Below are 19,513 nucleotides of genomic sequence, written 5' to 3'. Positions count from 1 at the left end.
GACTCATGCCTTATAGTGAAGTGTGAATAAACCTGTCATTTAATTATTTTAATGCAACCTTGGTTGAGGTGCACAGTTTAGCTGCATTGCTAAGGCGGAGTTTGATATAATGTCAATGCTACTCTGGCTTTACATATAAACCAGTACACTGGTGCGAATAAAACTGTGGAAATTAGTTAAGTGTGTTGGAAAAGTTGGTGACTTAGAGAGCTGCTTTCATATATGCATTGAAAACCTTAGTCCAAATGATTCTGGGCTTAGCAAAAATGTTGATTTGATTTAAGCACTTGAAAGGTTTACAATGTTCAAGGAGTTATAGAGATGAAAGTTGCTTCTACTGGGCAGCACCCTAAACAATGGTCTAACTGATTCGACATAACTGTACCATCCTGAATGGAATAAGAAATAACGTACAGCCATGACACGTGCAAATTAATTGATGCCGCTTTTGGATCTGCTACCTAAAGATATAATAACAAATTCTAAAGAATACAGACGCATATTCTACAGGAGCTGATTTCAAATTAATTTCGCAGTTCAGAAAAATGGTTTTGACCTATTAAATCCTTGGTCATTGTTCTAATTTTTGACTGATCAAAACATTACGGTAGCTGCCCCAGTTGGAACAAGTATTGATGCTGAATGGCCCTGATTATGCAGCGAAACTGACAGCAACCTGTGGAGTCCACATACGTTAAACACACAAATCCAGAGGTTGCTGTCACTGATTCTGTGCTTTTCACTATGTTGCGCTCTTGGAGTTCCCCATACTGTAATCGAGTAGAAATCAGTGAGCTGACAAAAAACTTGCCTTTTTATGCTATTGGTCTTATTATATAAAATATTGATAAAATCACACCTAACATTGTATTAACTTCATAATTACTGCTAAACAGCTTCGCTGGTCCTGGGAAAAATAATTTTATTTTTGTGGAAAGTCAACATTCCTCCATTATGAGTAAAATTTCGCATGTTTTAATGTCTTAATAATATTGTTTTATGACGCTTCAACTCTCACCTTAATCCCAGGTACATGTTGCAATTGTTTATTTAGCTGTCTGGAAAATTTTATTTCAATGTGGAAAACTTGAGTTCCTGGTTTACTGTGTGTGAGAATACTTCAATCTGATTCGTTGCTTAGCATGTTTGATGACATCACTGTTGTTGGACGCCTTGAGATCCTCTTGACTTGATACCGGATTGACGTTGACATTGGTAAAGAGGAAATCCATGTCAGAGAGATCACAAGATTTGTTGGGGCAGCTTTTTTCAAGGTCAGCAGTGAACACCGTCACTTCACTGCTAACTGCTAAATCTGGGCCAATGTAAAGAAACGAAACAGCATGGGCTGGAAATTTCACATAACATTGGTCCGTCGATTAGAGTCAATATGCACTCGAGACTGCGACATGAAACCTAGCAGATTTCGCCACAGAAAGGCAGAAAATAAGTAAATGATTGCCTAAACAATACGTTGTTAGTCTCCGAAAATTCTTGCAGTCCAGTATTTATGGCCTGGTCACACCGGAACTAGGCCATGATGATAAAAAAACAAAAGAACATAAGAAATTGGAGCAGGGGAAGATCAAGCATGCTCAGCCATTCAATGTAATCATGGTTCATCTTCAGTTTCAACTCCACCTTCCCGCCTACTCTCCATATCCCTTGATTTCCTGTCTATCTCAGCCTTAAATATATTCAATGATGGCGCATCCACAGCCCTCTGGGATGGAGAATTCCAAAAATCTCCAGCTCTTTGAGTGAAGAAATTTCTCCTCGTCTCAGTACTAAACTGTTTTCCCTTTGTCATGAGATTGTGCCTTCCCACCCCCCCCCCCCCGCCTCCACCCACCGCACCCCCCCCCCCCCCCCACCCCCGCCTCCCCCAGCCATGCTCTCGACTTCATAGCCAGGGGATATAACCAGTCATTATCTATTCTATCAAGTACCTCCATAATCCTCAATGTTTCAATGAGATCACCCCTGACTCTTCGAAATTCTAGAGAATATAATCCAATTTGCACAGCCTCTCATCATAATTGTCTGACCCCAGGGACCATTCTAGTGAACCTTCTCTGCACTGCCTCCAAAGCAAGTATACCCTTTCTTAAATATGGAGACCAAAGATGCACACAGTACTCCAGGCGTTGCCCCGTCAATGCCCCGTACAATTCTAGCGAGATTTCTTTATTCTTGAACTCAAATCCCCTTCAATAAAAAGCCATTTCCTTTCTTAATGACTTGCTGTACCTGCGTGCTAACGTTTTGTGTTCCTTGTACGAGCACACCCAAGTCTCTCTCTGGACATCAACATGTACAAGTTTCACGCCTTTTAAGATATAATCTGCTTTTTATATTCTTACCAACAAAGTGAATAATGTCACACTTGCTGTGGCTCAATTAATGATATAAGCGAACTAACTAGATAGAGCACCGCTGACCTCCACCGTATGAAACCCCACAGGCTTTTCCCGATCGTATCAAGCAAAGCCGCATTTGGTCACGTAAAGATAAGTACATCTCTCTAGCTGCTGAATGCCCGCAACTGTTTCCAGAAAGGAAGTTGGTCCCGATCCTGCTCTCGTCAAGAAAGGGCTATATATTCATTCAGACGGACAAGCCAATATACACCCCGAATGAAATTGGTGAGTACTGACGTGCAATACTGCACAGATTTCAGCATAAGAGCAATGTGTGCATGCTGAATGGGTTAGCATACGCTATATTCTGTCTGCCCAAATGCGAAAGCTTTGCCACGATTGGACACGAGAAAGGGCTTTGGTAAAAATGTGTCTTCGGTGGTAATGCTAGATGGCCATTATGGTAGCAGCCATCATTTACACACCCGCCCGAGACTGACATCACTTGCCTTCAATAGATCGCGTGATAAAATGTCAATAATCATCAGGTGGGCACGGTTTTGCCACGAATGCCTGCTTGGGAGGCATGGTTATTGATTGCAACTAAACATCCACATGTATTTTAGCGAACTTGTTACAGCTAAGCCTTTCCTCGCAACACATACATTCATATGACTGGACTTAAGATGAACTGAAACAGGGTCAGGGCCATCTTTTGGGAAAATTCGGGGGCAAGAATAATTGGGCGAATTGCAAAAATGAGGTTCCAACTCGTTTACACGAGATCACAGTCAAAATGCAACCCATTGACACCAAGGCTAAGTAAAATCTATTGAGATACACACTACTCCTGTCAATTCTCTTACGCGTTACTGAAGTGAAAGGTTCACATACAACCACGGCTACCTACCACACACAACTGGACCTAGATTCAACCTGAGGCGCGGGGTAAAATTAACAATAAGCCAACTGCACCCCGTGGTGCACTTCACCCAATTTAAAGACAGTGGAAAGGAAAATCCGGCTGAGCGTAAAATGGACTACACATTCAGTATCGCTTTCCTTCCCCAGACGAATTTCCAACCGATTTTAAAGCAACATACTCAATATCTGAAATAAAAACAGAAAATGCAGGAAATACTCAGCAGGCTCACCACCATCTTGTCAAGGGATGGGCAACAAATGCTGGCCTTGCTAGTGATGCTGGGACGAAAACAAAATGATCTGGCAGCAACTGTGGAGAGAGAAAAACAGAGTTAACGTTCCAGGCCTGGACACTTTCATCAGGAACTGTAGCTGCCGGTCCTAAGATTTTGCAACGTTATTTTTTTTTTGCAACCCATTTAGTCTTAAATCGATAGGTCAACTGGACAAGGGCGGGGCCGCAAAATGGACGGTGTAGCCTTGGTGACCATTTACATGCCCCGCCCAATATCCAGTTCTGTTGGTTTCGATGGAATGGAACATGAAGCGTGTGGTGTAACCGGCATCAAACGCGAACCCGCCTGTTTACCGTCTCCTTCCGCGTCCAATTTTAAACCCATCGAGGTACAAAATTGTCTTGGGCGCTAAAGTCTCATCATTTAGTCCTGCTTGCGGCTCAGCCCCATTCAAGTCAATGAGATTGAATGTCCAGCGAGGTTATAATTGGTGACAGATTGAATGCCGCCATTTCATGTTACTGCCCGAGACCTATTCCTTCCCTATAGATTCCCCGCTGGCTTTGTGGAGTGTCAAGGTATCCTGCAGCCAGGCAAACTATAAAGCTCACGGTGACTGAGAAAGCTACGACATTTATTTAAACCATGTTTCTTGCTCATTTAACCAATACCATGGCTCATATTGTGTCCATTTAACCAATGCCATGGCTCACGATGTGTCCATTTATTTTCTATTACTGTGTAGTGCGCTACAGGATCTTTACTCTGGATCAATACATGAGACCAGTGAGCGACATTATTAAAATAACCATATACGTGAGTACCTTGGGAATTATATGTCACCTGCAATGCGTCACTAAATGCATCTCTCCACCAATTTCGTTTCCACAACATGGCGCAAGTACATTGGCTTCAATTTCCAATGATGTACGAAAGAAGTCAAAGTCCGTCATGATTAAAATTTCGAATCATGCCTTGGCAACTGATTATCTGCCAAAATTACAGCCAATTATTGAGAATTCTTCAGTAATTCTTCTATAACTACTTGTAATCAAATATAATAGAGGTGCCAAATACGATCAATGCAAATGAGTGGAGCTCGGTTAATTCAAAAATTGAATGCATTCAATTCTCTTACCAGAATTCAGCAAACGTGCAGTCTCCTAGTTTGCTCATGCAGTCTGGAAAAGTGTTCACTCGGCAGTTAAGGATTCCGGATATCGCAAAGTAAGTCATGAAATTATTTTGGGAATGAGCCTTTTCCTCGGCGTATGCATTTTCAGAAAGCCTTTTCTTTTTTTTTAAAGAAACCGATAAGTTACTTCAGATCCGGTGTTTAGTCTCCCGAGAGGTCATCCTTCAGACAATGAGCTCAGAAAGAGTGTGTGATCTCAATGCAAGAGGAGGATCGTGTCTCCAAACACAGCATTTACCAGCTGATCAAATTATTATCACCAGTTAGACGTTCCCATTATGATATTACTGAGACTACAAATCAAAATCTATACAAGTGAAGCAATGTGCTCATTGGAATATAAGGGAAGACTTAGAGGGCTCTGGGGAAACTAATTGGACAGTGCCCTGGCACTTGCGCGATAGACTTGTTGGGAGTTGGACTCCATACTAAACCCTAGAGTAAGAAAATTTCTGTTCGGGGAATGACCTTATTAGCAATTAGGATAATCACTATTTTAAAATATAAACTAGCAAGTTCTATTGAACAACAAACATTATGGGCTAATTATTACCTGAGCTTCCTAGAACATTGAGCTGAATATTGAGATAATAGTGTCTGACCTATAGCTTTCAAAACAGATAGTTCAGGCAGATGGCCTGCCTGAATGCCAAGAGCAGAGAACTAACCACGGGAAATATGATTTGCACCAATTTTAGGGGGAATTAGATATCAGGAAGAGTGTTTAACTGGTGCCTGATACAAAACGTTGATTTATTGTGACCAGCTAAGCCGAATTTCTGCACTCTTCCATCATCCAGGTATAACCGTTATAAGATAAAGTCGGGAAAAGCACTGAAGATTTTTCTGTTTACCTTTCCTAAACAGGCCCGGAATTTGGAGAATTGAGGCGCAGTTCAGCGATTCGCCAATGTCCATGGTATCCGTGCAATTTGAGGTCAAGGAATTCGGTAATATTATTTTAACGCTCATATTTTGAGGGAGAAAAATATATTTTCTCAGTTTCTTGTCCGAGACTCGTTTTAATAAAGGAATTTTATATCCATAAGGTTAAGGGAGAGAATAATTTCAATCAAACAGTTGTTCTCCTATTTACATCCATGCCTGGGGCTAATCTCAATTTTGTTTCCTTGAGGAATAAAGTTCATAAATTGAACTTGTACTAACTGGCGCAAATTGTGTGGTATCAGAGTAGATTATAATCCCCTCTCCCCTGTATTTTCACCTTCATTGAAGTAAATGGGAATGTAGATCAGGGCATGTGAACAGGCTTGTAATTCACTACCACTCATTTTTCCAACTAGCCACAGAAGCGAATATGAATCCAAGCAGTTTATTGCCTGTTAGTCATGCGACCGGCTAATTTTTAACTTCTATTGGCAGCTTTGAAGCTTCAGATTGAGTCGCTCCATTCTCTAATAAGGCTGGTTCCATCCGGCCCAACCATCTATATATTTCTGTGCAGCCGGCAGTGTGTACCATACACAAGATGCACAGCAGCAACTCACCAAGGCTCCTTCGACAGCACCTTCCAAACCACCCAGAAACAAAAACAAGGACAGCAGGCGCATGGGAACACCACCCACGTTCCCCTCCAGGACACACGCCATCCTGACTTGGAACTATACCTCCGTTCCTTCAGTGGCGCTGTGTTAAAATCCTCGAACTCCCTCACAAGCAGCACTGTAGGTGGACCTACACTTCATGGACTGCAGCGGTTCAAGAAGGCAGCTCACCACCACCTTCGAAAGTGCAACAATTGCTGACCCAGCCAGCGATGCCCATATCCTGTGAAAGAATATCTGTCTGTCTCTATCCGTCTGTCAGACTGCCACTATCCGTCTGCCACTACCCGTCTGCCACTACCCGTCTGTCTATCTATCTGTTGATCGGCCGCCTGCTTATCTACCTAACCCACCCATTCAGCATTTGGTTTTAGGGAAATATGTGTATAAGTGTGTTACATCATGAAAGGCTTGATGAACGTATTAGAATTAGATTTTTCTGTTTCTTTCGTGATCGGGAAGCACAGACTACGGCGAGGGCTATTGTACTCTAGGTGACGCTGTTAAAGGGGGATGTCGAACTGTCTGCCCATTGTAGACCTGGCTACTTCCCCATTCTATTAACTACAATAGAAATCAGTCCCCAGCAATGAGTATAAGGGTCGGCAAGTTGAACATCACGGGAGTTGCATAATCACCCACAGTAAAAAGTAGCCATACTGTCCATTACAACGCCGAGGCAAAGTTATTTCAAAGGCATTTGCGCATTCGTTAATGTACAAAGTCCAGAGTATCATATTAAGCTCTTAGAATGTAATGTCTATTGTGGATATTTTAATGTATCGTGTGGGTAATTTCAGGTTTTGGTAATGTGAGACATGTAATATCCGATCGACATTCTGTTGACCAGAATAGAAAGGAAAAGCGAGGGAGGTGTATAACCGGTGAATGACCCATTATCGCCCGTTTTAGATTATCGCCGAAAGTTAAAATTACGTTCAGCCATTTTGTGGTTAATATTCCAAGCAGGGAATATAAACACACTGCGCGCTTTAATGCGGAAACAAACAACCCTGTTCAATGTAAGAATTGCATTTTCCATTAAGTTAAATGCTATAAATATATTCGGCACTGTATTTGATTCAATCCTCTTTCAAAGTTCTCCCTAGCTTCAAGGTCGAGGTGAAGTCAGAAGAAATGTTTTATCTGGTAACAAGGGACCAATTCAAATTCAAAATTTCGGCAGAGTAAGTACAATATCGTTCTCTGATTCAATGCTGCCTGCTTGCCCTATTTGCATTGGTTACGGAAATGAAAACCAGGAAGGCCCTGCAACAGGCGGCCAATGCCCAACAACGAGCTCTCAAACAGGCGCGAGCCTGAAAATCGCTCCTATTCAGTTTGAGCTCAGAACTTGTAGGGAAATGAGCTTTAATGGTGAGACAGCATTTAGCGCATGCCAGTATTCACCTCAAGAATGACCTTTTCTCCAGAACTCCCATCTCTTCCATTGACGATCGTCCCATGATTGTGTTGGAAGGGGAAATTCAGGGCTTTGATGAAGCAGGGATCTAGTCATTAGGATTTCCCCCCCACCCCCCCAACACAAGTTAATTTGCCCAGGCCCGACGAGATATTAGAGGGCAACTAGTCGAGAAGCAAAAATGCTACAGATGCTGAAAATATGAAAAAATAAAGCCCAGAAAATTCTAGAAATGTTCAGCAGGCCTCGCCAGAATTCGTGGCGAGAGGAGCAAAGTTAACGTTTCAGGCCTGTCGTCAGAAATCAGGTCAGAGGCAACACGTGTTAATCGTTTTTCTCTCTCCACAGACGTGGCCTGAGCTGTTTTTTTTTAAATTTTATGTAAGAAATTAGGGAACTCCACACAGACGAAAGAGCTAAACCGTAAACTGTTGGGCTGTGTTGCTCTGCCGGGATTTTTATTGAGTCAATGTCTGGTATATTTCAAGTAATGCGCCTCCTGGTATTTGTTAAAGCTACACATACGGAAAACCAGTGGAAGGAATGGCCTATGTGAGATTCGGGGTTATTGATGAAACAGACAAGGAGGAGTACCTACGGGGACTTGAAAAGCAACTGCAGGTGAGAGTATCCGCACTCGCCACCTTCAGAAAATGACGGGAATAAGCTGAAAGTACTGCACGAGAAATGGCAATTTGTTATTTTAATTCTGACAAAGAAGTTAGTGTCATCAAGTTGCCTTCATCCAGTAATTGCAGACACCGTGACCCTAATAAATAAACGCCATTGTTAGAGTACAAGGAGAGAGGGGATATACTGACACGATCAAGTGGCAGAGGTCAGTGACCGGTAGCCGAGACAGAGAAACCCCCTTTTGCGCCTGGAACACATATGCTGCAAAGGTTATGACCTCCCAGACCCATCGCTTTCCAGCCCCTGATTTTATCCAAGGTGTGTAATTTCAGATTCAGGGCATATCCGAAGTGCTGCATCATGATTTCAATGTAAAGAGGCAGCCGTAAATCGTAGGTAATAACGCAGCCGGGATGAAATGTGTCTTTGGTACTGATGGGAATAGCGAATCGACCGCCTGTTTTACGCCCGGCCTGATTTTATCAATCATTGAATTCAATGGATCATAAAATCGGGGAGGGAAGGGGGCGATGGTTGGGGTGGGGGTGTAAAGCAGGCGGCCGGTTCTTATTACTAGTTTTACGCTACTGCCGGGGCTTCTTTCGCTCCATCGACGTTTGTTTGAGGTTCGTGCTCCGGCTATTTTACCAAGTATTAGCCCAGTTATTTTACGAATGTGTGCACTAGAATCTTACGGAATCTCTGGCCTTAGGAGAGTCCGGCATCAAGAGTCTCCTCCGAAATTCCAAGGTCAGCTATTTTAACAAGGCCCATTACCGTTCGTTTTAAGCGCAGTTTAGGCCGACGTTCGCCGTTAAATTCTGAATCATAAGACCCGTGACATTTTGAGGGTACAGCCTCGTAAGCAATGTAAATATTGGGAACCGGGAGCAAGGAGGGAACGTTGAGAGAAAGTAAAGGCCACTGAATTAGAATCGGCTAATGTGCACATTGATTCCCGTTTCTAGATCAAGGGCGGAGTGGCGGAGTCCTCCCTAGCGACAGCAGAGCTCTCAGAAACAATCAAACCTCTGCAAACGGTCCACGATCTTGTGGGGCACTGTCTCTATATGGCGGTAACAGTTTTCGAAACATCCAGTAAGTGGCTCTTTCCAACTTTAGAACTCTTATAATTAATGTCCTCAATGAAGTGGCCGAAGTTGCCGTGGGTCCGTTTATTGCCCTCTCATATTTGCCCTGAAATGTGTTGGTGGGTCGCATTCTGCCCTTGTGGCAATTACCAATCATCGGTGGCAGGAATGCGTGTGTTTTAAAGCGGGACCTGAGCCGAGTCCTGTACGATGTTGTATTCAGCTTAGGACGGTGGAAGTTGCTGTTAGTGACATTTGGGCCGGGGGTCAGATGATTACGTTCTCTGCCGCAGCAGCAGAGCTGAGCACGAATGCGCTCAGGCCACAGGCTGTAATTCTCAGGCTGCAACAATTTTCGTTCATGGGATGGGGAGGCGTCACTGGCTGAGTCCAGCAATTTATTGCCCCATCCCTAATTGCCCTTGAGGACTGAGTGGCTTGCGATAGGCCATTTTATAGTCAACCACATTGCTGTGGTTCTGGAGTCACAGTAGGCCAGACCAGGTAAGGACGGCAGATTTCCTTCCCTAAAGGACATTAGTGAACCAGATGGATTTTAGGACAATCGACAATGGTTATCATTTTTATTGAATTCAAATTTCGCCATCTGCTGTGATGGGATTCGAACCCGTATCCCTAGGGCATTACCATAGGTCTCTGGTCCAGTGACAGTACCACTAGTATTAACATTGTTAACAGTTAACATAGGTTTTTTTTCATTGCTAGCTGCACGTTTATTTAATGTTTCATTATTTCATCTTTATATGGCGCAAAATCCGTTTGGGTACACAGGCTATTGTGCAATGCGAAAGAACTCAGATTACACATAGATCCCAAGCATACTAATAGCTGGGTCATAATGACTAAACTGAAATTGGGGTGCGGAGGAGGGGCGGGGGGGGGATGGAATGGTGCAAGTATTCATAACAAAGCATTATAATTAAGAAATAGGGTCTAGGTGTCTAGATTGATCGACCCTTTTGTGGCCTGGGCTTCCTTCTTTCCCTCAGTCTTCCAATTATTTCCCGCTTTCTAATATTGGTGCAAGGTCACTGTGGGAAGTTGACAACCTGGAATCATCATCCGCAATTCATGCAGAACCTCCACCTGCTTTTTAACCATATATTGATCATTCGCATCAAGTTTCATTTTCTCAACTTTTTCTTCCTGTAGTTTGGCCTCTTTTTCCTACTGAAGCTTTTCTTTTGCAAGCGCTTCACTTCGACTTTGAATGAAGAATGAACTCCGAAAAAGGGTCATACGGTCTCGAAGCGTCAACTCTGTTTTTCTCTCTCTACAGATGCTGTCAGACCTGTTATTGTTTCAGATTTCCAGTATCCGCAGTATTTTATCTTTTATTTTAATCTGTCGAGTTCTGCGATGCTCCATGCTCATGTTTCCTATCGGAAATGGTGCAAAATGTAGCTGGAAATCCAGCGCCTCGCATTCAACGGACCTAGGGCACTCCGACTTCCGGTCTGCCATTGGTGCGCGCCCGATAATACGCCCATTGCCGCAATTAGCGGTAAGGGCGGTTTACGGACCGTCATCCCGTCCCATGACTGCTGGAGGGCGGGATGTCCAGCCCTGGAGCCTGGAACAAGGTAATGGCCAGCATTTCAAAGGGCTCCCTCGCACTTGACAGTGTCAGGTGACCCATCAGCTAACCAATCGAGTGCATCTACTATACAGAGTGAAGATTTATGCATCTTCCAGTCTGGTCAGGTAAGTCAATTTAAATATTTGCTAAAATAAAAAGTAAATACTCCGGATGCTGGGAAAAAAACAGAAAATGCTGCAAAAACTCAGCAGGTCTGGCGGAATCTGTTGGGAGACATAGAGTTAACGTATCGAGTCTGTATGACTCTTCTTCATAATCAAAAGAGGTTGAAATATGTTGGGTTTTATACTGTTAAAGAGAGAGTGAAGTGGGTGGAGCAAAATAGGTCAGGTGTAGTTAGAACCTCAGGAGAGATTTGACAAAGATGTCATGGACTCAAGACAAAGGGAGTGGTAATGATAGTGTTAAAGACTAAGGCAGATGTTGAAGGTTGCATAAAGATCAGATAGCAGAATATGTTAATAACAGAACAAGGGTCAGGGCTCTCTGAAAGTAAAAAATGCACTTTGAACAAAGTACAGACTGGCCCTGTGGGGGGATGGCGTTGGGAAAAGAATATCAAAACGGAGGATAGAGTTCATGGTCTGAAGTTGTTGAACTCAATGTTAAGTCATGAAATCTGTAAAGTGCCTAATCAGAAGATGAGGTGCTGTTCATCCAGTCCCCAAAGCAAACTAGAAGAACAGCACCTCATCTTCCAATTAGACCTTTTACAACCTTCTGCACTTAACAATGAGTTCAACAAATTCAGACATGAACTCTGCCCTCTATGCCGATACCCACTTCTCCAAAAGGCCAGACTGTAACTTGTTTTTATGTTTTGCTTTCAGAGAGTGATTACTCTTGTTATGTTATTAACACATTCTGCTATCTGACCTTTGTGCAACTTTTAGCATCTGCCTTAGTCTTTAACACTATCATTAGCACTCCCTATGTTTTGTATCCATGACATCTTTGTCAAATCTCTCCTGAGGTCCTGCCTAACCCGGACCTATTTTGTTCCACCTGCTCCACCCCCCAGCCCTTCAACAGTATAAAACCCATCATATTTCCACCTCCACTCGGCTCTGAAGGAGAGTCACATGGGCTCAAAACGTTACCTGTTTCTCTCTCCACAGATGCTACTAGGCCTGCTCAGTATTTCTCAGTATTCGGTTTTTTAATTTTAAATTTTAGCTAATATCTGCCAACCACGTCAAATTTCATAGATGGCAGAAGTTTTAAAATTCAGCAAGTCTACCACATTTTGGCAATGAGGAGTTGTACATTTATTACATTATTTCACGCATAGATGTCTGTGCCATTTGATTGGGGGGAGGGGTGGGCAGGGTATTCTAGAAAGAGCAAAGCTGCCTCCAGACTCAGTGAGACCACCCTTGCCATAGAAGGTAAACTTCACCAGCTCACGCCAAGCGCTGGGGAGAGAAGGAAGCCCAGGCAGAGTCGTGCTGCATGGGAGGAGGTGGCCAGCAAGGTCAACAGGGTTAACTTGGTGAGGAGGACCTAGTCCCAGTGCCACAAAAGGCTCAATGACCTCATGAGCTCAGTTGCAGGTAGTTGTACCTCTGCCTGTATACCCTTGGGGTGGCATGAGTTCATCTGCTGTTGAGGGTTCTGGGTTCCCCTTGACCCTTGGGGTCTGGCACTGCAGGATGCAACCACAGCATGCTGGATCTTTCTGTGTTCCCTTCTTCCTCTCACCCTTCTCTCCCCTCCTATCTTCCTCACTGAAAGTTGTCTTGAACTGAGACAACAAGCCCCATCTGTCTCAGGCACATTTCACCAGTCACCCCTAGACAATGGACAGGAAAATAATCCATCAAAAGAGCCCTCTGAAGCAGAGGAGAGTTCTCCTCATGAGAAATATCCAAATGGTTCCTCTGCCTGCTCAAATGAGCAGCCCCTGCACTCAATAGATTTTGAGCTACAACGCTGAGACTCTGGTTTCAGTTGCAGTTTTAAAACCCGCCCAACCAAGCTTGCCTTTAAAAAACGGATTCCCCACCTGTCGTTAATTTCACCCCAAAGGCGTATTATTGTCTTCTGACCGTATTATTGCGGTGAAGTAGGTTGTTAATTAGCTCAATTGCCTTTTAAATTGATATTTAAGTAATGCAGCCAGCGTCCTGACTTTTTGACCTGCCCGCGTGCCGCGTTATCAGGAATCGGCGTGATGATGTCGTACGCCTGACGTCATCACGCCCCATGACACACTCCACAATGCGGGAAACGCTCCCGATCTCGGAGCATGAAATTCAGCGCCAACAAGCGGCAGCTGGCGGCCCAAATGAACATTGTTAACATAGTGTTATTAAGTTGATCAGTGGTTCCTGAAATTGTTTTATTGTTATGCTTTGCAGGGGAATGACGATGTAGTTGTAATGTCACTGGACTGGTAATCTAGAAGCCCAAACTAATGCTTTGGGGTCATGCAAATCCCATGATGGCACCTCGTGGAGTTTAAGTTCAAGTAATAAAATCTGGAATATAAAGCTAGTTTCAGTAATGGTGACCATCATTAATTGTCGTAAATTAAAAACCACACCTGGTTCGCTAATGTCCTTTAGGAAAGGAAATCTGCCGTCAGTTCTGCGGAAGGGTCATGAGGACTCGAAACGTCAACTCTTTTCTTCTCTGCCGATGCTGCCAGACCTGCTGAGTTTTTTCAGGTAATTCTGTTTTTGTTCTGCCATCCTTACCTGGTCTGGCCTACATGTGACTCCAGACCCCACAGCAATGTGGAACCACCCTCTGCAATAGCCTAGCAAGCCACTCAGTTCAAGGGCAACTAGGGACGGGCAACAAATGCTGGCCTTGATAGTGATGCCCACATCCTGTGTAAGAATAAAGAGAAAAATATTTGTAGCAAAAAAAAATGGGCACCTACTCAAGGGCATGATGGTTCTCGTGCATTGTGTTTACCTCAGTCGGCACGGCATCGAATGGTATATGTATCATATGAAGATGGAGTCTAATCAGGTTAATTTTATCAATCATTATTGCTGCATCAGCTATAAGTTTCTCTCCAAAGTTACTGGGTGAATTGATTTAACAGAAATAAAATGATTGCAACTAAACATAAACATACTGATTGCAATTAAACATAATTAACAAAAATTTAAAAAAATATATCAGTAACTTTGAAATGAAACAAATAATAAAAATACAATAATAAATTAAAATACATGCATCCTTCAATTTTCCCATAGGTGGACAAATGGAGGAAGTCGAACTCAGAAATATCAAGTTTGTCTCCTCACCATATGTGATTGATTTGTCAAAGACGAGCGGTTACTTCATACCCAGAGTTCCATTTGCTATACTGGTATGTATCGATACAGTGGGTACAGCGATACGGTATGTAACCTACTCAGCCATATCTAACTCTTCATTAGCTTCTGTATTTTTGTGTTCAGTAAGGTGAGGGATATTGTTAGGAAGAAACTACACAATTGCAAGTTATTATTATCGACATGGAGCACTATTATGGGCAAACAAGTAATGGAGATTGACATCCCTTCAGCACTGTCCTTCAGAAGATGATTCCCAAATGTTCTAGCCTGGCATTTCAATTTGTCACCCACCGATCACACAATGTCCCTGAAGAATAGGGAAGATTTTCATTGAGCTCCCCAGGAGTGGGCATGATGGCGAGCAAAAGGGTAGGGTGGTGAAAATCGAATGGGAGTCCCCAGCGCTGAATTTCCAGAATCAGGAAAACTGGCCCCAATTCAGTTGGAGTGGGGAGGGCCCAATGCAGGTATCCCACCCATTGGCAGAGGCCCATAAATGACCACTTGGTACCAATTCCCCCTGAGCCCACCAGAATTCAGTGGTGGCTCATGGATTAAATGGGATTTGCATTCTCCCAAAGGGTGGGAAGTGGGTGGTTCATTTGTTGTCAGGCACTCAGAGCCCAATCGAGGACCCAGTATTGGGAGGTGGGCCACCGACAGCAATCCACATGCCCTTGCCTTCAATCCCCCTGCCCCATCTCTCCAAGCACGTCCATCCTGCGACCCACATCCCACCCCATGCACCTGCAGGGATCCAGGGACAATCCTTGGGTTTGGCTTGGACTATTTTCAGCGGCAGCCATTGCTCCAGGTGCTGCAGTCGGCAATGGAGAGCTGCCATCCTCTTTTTTTTATTCAATCACGGGATGTGGGCTTCACTAGCTAGGCCAGCATTTATTGCCCATCCCTAATTGCCCTTGAGAAGGTGGTGGTGAGCTGTCTTTTTGAACCACTGCAGTCCATGTGGCATAGGTACACCCACAGTGCTGTTAGGAAGGGAGTTCCAGGATTTTGACCCAGTGGCAGCGAAGGACCCACAATATATTTCCAATCAGGGTGGTGGGTTACTTGGAGTGGAACTTCCAGGTGGTGGTGGTTCTCATCTATCTGCTGCCCTTGTCTTTCTAGATGGGAGTGGTTGTGGATTTGGAAGGTGCTGTCTAAGGAGGCTTGGTGAATTCCTGTAGTGCATCTTGTAGATGGTACACACTGCTGCTACTGTGCATCAATAGTGAAGGGAGTGGATGTGGTGCCAATCAAGCAGGTTGCTTTGTCCTGGATGGTGCCCAACTCTTCAGTGTTGTGGGAGCTGCATTCATCCAGGCAAGTGGGGAGTATTCCATCACACTCCTGACTTGTGCCTTGTAGATAGTGGACAGGCTTTGGGGGGTCAGGAAGTGAGTTACTCATCCTATGATCCTTAGCCTCTGACCTGCTCTTGTAGCCACAGTATTTATATGGCTAATCTGGTTGGCTGGCAGCTCTCAGGGGCAGTATTCTGCTCTCTGGGGTGCTAAGTCCTGCGGAAGGCCTGACGCTTGCCTGAGGACACTTAAATTGTGTCAGGCCTCCGCCACAGAAGTGACACAGGAGTCCCACTGGTTCTCCAACCAGTGTGGGTGGGGTGGGCGAGGTGGGTGAGTGGAGCAAGTGTAGGTGGATGGGAAACCCCTCAGGAACTAAATCCAGGCCATCGTCAATCTGTAGTTATTGCTGCTGGATTGGAAACAGTCTTGCGCTGTGCAGTAGTGCCCACCATAAGCATTGGGCTGACATTTCCACAAGACTTCTTGATTTCATGAAATAAATTTGGTGAAAGTTGAACCAAAATCCCAGTGATGTACATGGCCTTTCCACCAATACTCCTACTGGCTCCCAATGGCCAGGGTTACAGAACAACCAAGAATTCCAGTTGCAAATTTCTATATGCCTGCAAAATAAGATTAAATCAAGAAGTAAAGGATATTATATTTTGCTATACCACTATTGCAAAAAGGCAACCATTTTTGCCTTCCATACATAAATAAAGGGCACCATTGGATGTTGATGGAAGTAATATTTTGCTGGAGAAAGTCCATAGTTTGTGGTTAGTTTGTGGACTTGAAATGGCATAGGGGCATGGGTAAAGCATGTCCCTGGCAAGAGATCAATTCATGAACAATACCAAATAAGAACAGGAAATAGTGAAGATACTCAGCAGACCAGGTGGCAGTTGTAGAGAGGGAAAATGAGTGAAAGTTTGAAGTTGATGACCTGTGATCCAAGCTGGAAGAAGTTGGAGATTCGGCAGTTACAGAGTAACAAGTAGAAAGCAAGGAAACTTAGGGAGGACAGAAGAAAATGGAAGGTTTATGGAAGGGTGGAGGCAGGGAAAATTAAGTGACAGAGGGATAATAGTGCAGGGCAAAAGGAAGTGGTTGTGTGTTAATATACTACCAGAATCACAGAAACTGTATGACTTAGAAAAAGGCCACTCAGCCTACCCTGGTTGAGCCAGTCGACCAAGAGCTACCCAATTTAATCCCACCTTCCTGCATTTGGTCCGAAGCCCTGCAGGTCACAGCTATTCAAGTAGCCATTCAAGTGCTTTTTTAAATGTGCTGAGCATTTTTGCCTCTGCTGTCCAATCAAGCAGTGGGTTCCTGGTCTCCACCACCCTCTGGGTGAAAAAAACTTTTCTTAATCTCCCTCTAATACTTCTGCCAAGTGCATTAGGACCATAAAAACAAAAAACTGCAGATGCTGGAAATCCAAAACAAAAACAGAAATGCCTGAAAAAACTCAGCAGGTCTGGCAGCATCGGCGGAGAGAGCAAAGTTGACGTTTCGAGTCCTCATGACCCTGTTGAAGACACAATCTCACAATAAGGGATAGGCTATTTTGGACTGAGATGAGGAGGAATTAATTCAGTGAGTGAATCTTTAGAATTCTCTACCCCAGAGGCCTGCGGAGGTTCAGCCATTGAGTATATTCAAGACAGATATTGACAGATTTCTAGCTATTAATGATATCAAGGGATATGGGGATAGTGCAGGGAAAGGTAAAAGATCAACTATGGTCTCGATGAATACCCTTATGCCTATTTCTTATGGTCCTATGCCTAAAGCTTTCCTCCTCTCGGTCAACTACACCGCCATTTATATATATATATCTGTCCCCTACATTTGAGTCGAAATGATTAATATAAACTACTAAAAGCAAGGGACCCGAGTACTGAGGCCTGCGGGATCGCACTGGTAATGGCCACTGCCCTTCGCTTCTTGCACCAAAGCACAACTTTGTATCCAATTTGCCACTATCTGGGTTCCCAGCCGCTTTTACTTTTCCAGCGGTCTACTATGTGGGCCTTGTCAAAAGCCTTGTTAAAATCCATGCAGACCAGGTCCACTGCACTGCTTTCTTCAACACTGCATGTCGCATCCTCAAAAAAAGCAATCACATTAGTCAGGCACGGCCCTCCCTCAACAAATCCATCATGACTTCCCTGAATTAACCTGCGCCTTTCTTAATGATGGTTTATACTGTGCCGTAGAATTGATTCCAATAATGCGCCACAGCCGCAGTTAAACTAACTGGCCTGTGATTACTCGGATTATTCCTGCATCCCGTTTTTTAAACGACGCTGCAACTTTGGCAGTCCTCCAATCCTCTGGCTCCACTCCTGCAGCCAGAGAGGATTGAAATATTATGGTCAAAGCCTCCACAATTTCCTCAAGCGTTCCTTTTAACAACCGGGGATATGTGGCAGCAAAATATGAGTCAGAACGGGTAAAAACTATTAAAGAGGAACCATTAGCTGCACCGGCTGCCCGAGAAAATAGAGCAGTGTTTATGATCTGGAGTTGTCGAACTTACTGTCGCTTGCAAACCGTTGCAAAATGCCTGATCGAAATATGATGCGCAGTTAAGTGAACCTGCTTCGTGGAAACAGTGTAGGGCGACGGATGTGTCAGAAGGGGATGCAGGATTAAAGTGGCATGCGGTTGGAGGCTCAGAATTATGCCTGCGACGGAGCGGAGGTGTTCTACAAAGAGGATTCAGCGTTTGGCCTCCCCATTGTAGACGCGCCCAGGTTGTGAGCAGCAAACGTAACACAATTAGTTGTGAAAAGTAAAAGCAAATTGTTGTTTTGCCAAGAAAGAGTGTTTGAGACCCCGAAGAGCGAGAAGGTGGCGGGGGTGGAGTGGAAGGGCGATGTTGCATCTCCTCCGTTTACATGGAAAAGTGCTCGGGGAAGAGGAGTGGGTGTAGAGGGTGACGGAGGAGTAGAATAGGGTATCGACGAAGGGATGGTTCTTTTGAAATTCGGAAAGTGGAGGGGACTCTGCATTAGCTGGTGCTACCATGCTAGATGTGCAAGAAAGGATGCAACGGTCTAATGCCACTCTCTTCTTTGTATCAGGCACCCAAGAGCTGAGTATATAATATTTGATAGGACTTTGCAATCTAAACCAAAAAATACGATTCAAGTCAGTTTCCATTTTGGATTCCCTACAATACTCATGAAGTGTTGGCATGTTTCCTGAAGTAAATCACATGGTGCGTAACACAAAATAGCTCTTCGTGATAGCGTTCAGAAATTACTCTAATATTTTGTAGAAAACACGCGATTTTAGCCTGGCACTTGGTTTCACGGTATGACACTGGCACAACGCCATTCCGATTGAAGGGAAATCAGGCTGGTCTGTTCGTGTGGCGAAGGCAACTTCCTAAATTACCCCCTTTCTCCTTCCTAACTAACTGTTATTTCACTTTGTAGGTTCAGGTAACTTACCCTGACGGATCTCCTGCCTCGGACGTTCCTGTGAAGTTAGAAGAAGGACAGCCACAAAATACACAGGAAAATGGCCATGTCCTGTTAACAATGCAATCCCCTGCGAACATTGATACTCTTGAATTTAAGGCAAGGAGAAACAGTTTTCAAAATGTTAATACTTTTATTTATCCAAAGCTTTCTTGCGACTATGTACTCGTCACCCAGTGCGCATTAAGGAACGGTAAAGTAACCAACTTTGGAGGAATAACCCCTGCAATGAAAAGAGAGAAAAAATCCAAAGCACTGACTAAATAAATCGCATGGTTCTTTGCTCACGAAGATCACTGTGTGAATCCTGTGCAGTCAAAGCCATGCAAGCGGAAGCGTGCAAAATGATGACGAGTACTACGGAG

The 19,513-nt window shown here is 44.0% G+C and overlaps 1 protein-coding gene across 1 annotated transcript in view; it reads left to right on the top strand.

Moving 5' to 3' along the window:
- LOC144695772 (complement C4-like) overlaps positions 1 to 19,513 on the top strand; it is an 87,555-nt gene that overhangs the window by 2,835 nt on the left and 65,207 nt on the right. The window contains exons 3-11 of the mRNA XM_078566749.1: positions 2,465 to 2,645; positions 4,266 to 4,336; positions 4,662 to 4,747; positions 5,583 to 5,665; positions 7,380 to 7,467; positions 8,219 to 8,324; positions 9,305 to 9,434; positions 14,258 to 14,373; positions 19,104 to 19,247. Of these exons, the coding sequence (XP_078422875.1) occupies positions 2,465 to 2,645; positions 4,266 to 4,336; positions 4,662 to 4,747; positions 5,583 to 5,665; positions 7,380 to 7,467; positions 8,219 to 8,324; positions 9,305 to 9,434; positions 14,258 to 14,373; positions 19,104 to 19,247 (1,005 nt within the window). The remainder of the gene's footprint in view (positions 1 to 2,464; positions 2,646 to 4,265; positions 4,337 to 4,661; positions 4,748 to 5,582; positions 5,666 to 7,379; positions 7,468 to 8,218; positions 8,325 to 9,304; positions 9,435 to 14,257; positions 14,374 to 19,103; positions 19,248 to 19,513) is intronic.

Source organism: Cetorhinus maximus, chromosome 21 (genome assembly GCF_964194155.1).
Source record: "Cetorhinus maximus chromosome 21, sCetMax3.hap1.1, whole genome shotgun sequence".
Taxonomy (NCBI): Eukaryota; Metazoa; Chordata; class Chondrichthyes; order Lamniformes; family Cetorhinidae; genus Cetorhinus; species Cetorhinus maximus.
The sequence above is the reverse complement of the archived record's forward strand: the minus strand, read 5'-3'. Positions and strand labels throughout refer to the sequence as shown.